The sequence below is a fragment of the Saccoglossus kowalevskii genome, chromosome 22 (genome assembly GCF_978046115.1).
Source record: "Saccoglossus kowalevskii chromosome 22, keSacKowa6.1, whole genome shotgun sequence".
Classification (NCBI taxonomy): Eukaryota; Metazoa; Hemichordata; class Enteropneusta; family Harrimaniidae; genus Saccoglossus; species Saccoglossus kowalevskii.
This window is the reverse complement of record NC_140662.1, coordinates 14,738,525-14,743,078: the sequence shown is the minus strand read 5'-3', so window position 1 is coordinate 14,743,078 and position 4,554 is coordinate 14,738,525. Positions and strand designations below refer to the sequence as shown.

Sequence of the window (4,554 nt, the reverse complement as noted above, 5' to 3'; positions counted from 1 at the left end):
GTTCAACGACCACACTCACTGTTCAACGTTGGATATTCAGCAAGTTAAATATAGGCAAGAGAAAAAAAATACGAATAACGATTTTTTTAAATATACAAAAAACAGTTGAGAAATCTGTTGCTCTTTAAAATACATATTTAATAATAAAATAATATAATAAAAATAATAAAAATAAATAATAAAAAAGCTCAAACTAGGATCTTATTTTAATAAGATTGCCTGGCGCTGGGAGAGGCTGATAATTGTGCAAATTCATATTATTAATATGTACGGATTTAAATAAAAAGAATTAGGTCTATGGAATGTATCAGATTATTTATATACTAATTTTCACTGAAATCCGACGAATGATTCTTGAGATATCAGTATAACTGCTATAAAAGTGGCAGAAATAACATTAAAAAAAGCAAACCAAGACGTCACCACACTATTTCATGAACATCGTAAGACCAGAACAATTTCGTTTGTTTCAGCCTTGCTGTGTGACATTAGCTCGAATGCCGTAGACGCTAGTAATTGCTACGATTCTCAGTCCTTTGTTCACCGACTGAATTGTTACGGTATGGTTACCGGGAATGACGTCAGTCCATACTGTTTTTAACACACATTCATTTGTGTGTCGAGCTGTGTCTACTACGCGATTGTTTTTGATATTGCCATCAAGCCATATCCGAGCTTGTCCGGAACTTCGGCCTCTTATAAAAGCTATGTAAATCTTACCCAAGAGGTTTTTATAAGGCTCTATAGGTACTTGAAGTGTTATTTTTTGTCCCGCAGTCATTGAAACCCAGCTGTTCTTCCTGTCCAATCTTCCTTTACTCAGACTGACATTATCAAATGTCCAATTACCTCTATCTTTAACAATAAATGGTATTTTTTTAGCAGTCTCCGGTTCCATCGACGACCAGCATTGCACTTTGACAATGTCGTAAGTGTTATTTGACAATGCAGGTGGGATACTTTTTCTTCGATCAGATGTGTGGATTTTATATGTATTCCGTTCACTTATGTTTTTGTATGTAGTTTCAATGGCTAACTTGAACAGATGAAAAAGATAAATTGCCACCATCTTATGCGCTCTTGCGCTAGGATGATATTTGTCAACTGGGCTGATCAAGTCTTTTAACTTTTTGGCTTTGATCTTCTCACACACGGAATCTGGTAAACTTATAGAGGGAATATTGTAGTGTTCACTCAACGCCTTGCTGCATTTGTGGGCTGCATTTTCACACTTGCCTTTCCGTGCGGTAAGACCCATTATAAAATTGACGTAAATAAGCTGAGGTGGACTTTGCATCAGAAGGATGCGTCGCGTTAATTCCTCGTGGTGGATGCATCCGTTTTTATAGACCCAGTCGTTTTCTGCACACTCCCAAAAGAGCACATCAAGCTCGTGTAGTTTTAGATGAGAATCCATACAGTAGAGGTGGTATTGGCTGCCAGTAGCACCGATGGCACCGTTATGTATCCTCGTCGCTATTCCAGAGTCATTTAGCATCTTCTGTAGTACATTCAAATAGAGATTACTCCGTCCAACGGCTGTTGCTGTCGAGATAGACCCACCAACTACCCCAATGTGAAGTTCCCTTCCTGTTAAAAGAGAAGTGTACAGTGCTTGCTCGAGCTTTGCAAGTGACATCACGCGTGTCAAAGCTTTAGCTATAATAGTACTATTGAGTCCCAACGTTGCCTCTGTTGTTGTCACGTTTATTATGCTTTTCTCCAAACGTCTCTCTCTGTCTTGAAGACTATTTCTCAGATTGGCTAACTGGGCTGATCGCAATTTTGCCACTGTTTGGTTTACTCTCATGTTAAAAGTACTTTGGAAGTTCCCGGAGAATTGACTCAATAATAAATTTCCTAATATAACCAAGGCAACTATGCATGCACACACTATGCTCCGAGTCATGTTGGCGTATTCAATAATTGGAAGTAGGTGCAAAAATATATAGTCTTGAGCTACAATGCCATATATTAGTTGCTGTGCCAGCTAGTTAACCATTAAGCTGAAAAAATACAAAATATTGAACTTTAGAGACAGAAAAAAACTATATTTTTTTTTTTATATAACTATAATATGAAAAGATCAATTCATAATATAATATTGATCTACCAACGACAGTTAAGCCACTTTTTATAGCATTACAACTTACCACAATGTATATCTGAGTTTTCAAAATACACATTATCTCTCATTGGATTTATTTGTTGGTAAGGGGAATTTTTATCCCTGTAATTTGACTACTAGTATTTTCAAACCATATACTATTAGATGGTTTGGTCCTCGAAAAGAAACCTTTAGTTATCGCCTTCAGATATCGTTTGGTTGCTCTCTGAGCATGGTGCAGAAGTTATAAATATTTGAGTGGGCTTAGAGGGCGGTTTTTGGTCGTCTAGTAATTTGCGTGACTGACCCTTCACATCTGTCACATACAGTACCAACCGTAATTACAACAACCGACAACTAGTTATCAGCAGAATACGAGCTTCAGTCTTAGATGGAAGAAGCACTAATAACATGTAATCAGCAATTATTATTGCACATAAATGAACTCTAGCACAACTTTGAAAGACTGTGTTCAATGTAAATATGCCTTAAATGCACTCTTGGTAGAACACTCAATTCATTCTGTTTGTGCAATGACATTTTCAACGTCCTTGTTCAAAAATACCGGTCAAACAATACAAAACAATACAATACAATACGCAGCCCCTTTCTGAAAGTGCATAGTCTGCGTCAGCACTGTATGTTTTGTAGTTCGCACCACAGTCTCTCCACGTTGTGAAGGGACTGTGTTCGCACGTTTATATGCACGTTTATCGGCTTGTAGTCGTTGTTTTTGACCGGTGATTTGGCAATTCAGTCATCTCGTAATTTCTATTCTGTTAATGATTCGTAGTCTGTGTTTTTGACCGACTAATTTTCCAGGTCATGGTTCACCGTCCATACTCCATCCGAACTCCTCGGTTTTTTAGTACGCCGTCTGTTTTTTTTTAGAGTGCGATCCACCCTTAGGGTTATTCACAACCATTACATACCTCTCAAGTGAATTATGACCCGGTGAGAAAGCCATGGAAGATGTGCTTCGAGATTAGATCATATGAGCTATGAAGCGGTGGGACAATCATTGGAGTACAGAGAACAGTGAGTTATTGGACTTGGACATTCAAAATAATAATGTGGTCACGTGATTTCTACAAAATAATGTTAGCATACATAATACATTGTTTGCTGAAATAAAGCTGTGAAATAAACAGTAAATGTTACTTGCAGCAATGTGAGTGGGTGAGCGTTCTGACATATTTATCTGGCGAGTGGTGAAATAACTTGAGTTTGAGAAGTTTTCATTCATTCCAATAGGAATAGGTGAATGTTATTCTGTTCAAAATGATGGGTGGGGGTGTATTTGTTTAACATGATAACACGTACTACAATACTACCAAATAACACGTAAACAGTATTATTGTACAGGAATGAACTCGAGAACAACTTTCAATGACCGTGTTCAATGTCAATATTCCTTCAATACACACTTGGTAGAACACTCAATTCATTCTGTTTGTACAATGAAATTGACAACGCCCTAGGTCAAAAATATTGGTCAAACTATACAATAGAATACGTAGCCTATTTCTGAGAGTGTACTCCACACTTTGTCAGTCAGTTCTTGATTTTATTTTGTCATCGACTCGTAATCAGTGTTTTTGACAAGTAGTTTTGCAAGTCTAGCAGCTCCTGCTTTTAATTATGTCACTTTAGTAGTAGTTTGTATTTTTGCCCTGATTTTTTCACTACATGATTTTAATCATTTTAATTTTGTCATCAGCTTACAGTCTCTGTTTTCGACCGGTGATTTGGCAAGTCAGTCATCTCGTAATTTCTATTTTGTTAATGGTTCGTAGTCTGTGTCTTTGACCGACTAATTTTCCAGGTCATGGAAATTTTTCACCGCCCATACTCCATCCGAACTCTTCGGTTTTTTAGTACGTCGTCTGTCTTTTTCTAACAGTGCGGTCCACCCTTAATGTTATTCACAATCCTTACATACCTCTCAGGTGAGTTATGACCCGGTGAGAGGTTCATGAAAGATGTGCCTCGAGATTGGATCATATGAGCTATGAAGCGGTGGGACAGTCATTGGAGTACCGAGAACAGTGAGTTATTGGATTTTGACATTCAAAATAATAATGTAGTCACGCGATTTCTATAAAATAATGTTAGCATACATACATACATACATTGTTTGCTGAAATAAAACTGTGAAATAAACAGTAAATTTTACTTTAAGCAGTGTAAGTGAGTAAAATCTATTGGAATGAATTGAAAACTTCTCAAACTCAAGTTATTTCACCACTCGCCAGATAAATATGTCGCTGTGAAAGTGACTACAATCATTATGACTTTCCCACTAAAGTCAGTCATATAAAAAATACCAGTATCTTAAACATTAATACGTCTTACTTAATATTCATTCTAGCTCGTTCGCTGCCTATTTCAGATGGCTAAAGTTTCTTCAAAACCTCGAAAGCAACCCGAAAGAAACAGCGACCGGG

At 37.1% G+C, this 4,554-nt stretch overlaps 1 protein-coding gene across 1 annotated transcript; it reads right to left on the bottom strand.

Annotated features, from left to right (window-relative positions):
• Nucleotides 1-469: 469 nt before the first annotated feature.
• Nucleotides 470-1,909, bottom strand: LOC144356700 (uncharacterized). Its single transcript, XM_078011366.1, has one exon. The coding sequence runs from the start codon at nt 1,907-1,909 to the stop codon at nt 470-472; it is 1,440 nt and encodes a 479-aa protein (XP_077867492.1).
• Nucleotides 1,910-4,554: the final 2,645 nt, after the last annotated feature.

Coding starts and splice junctions, on each gene's coding strand:
- LOC144356700 (XM_078011366.1), bottom strand. CDS start 1,909: ATGACTCGGAGCATAGTGTGTGCATGCATAGTTGCCTTGGTTATATTA.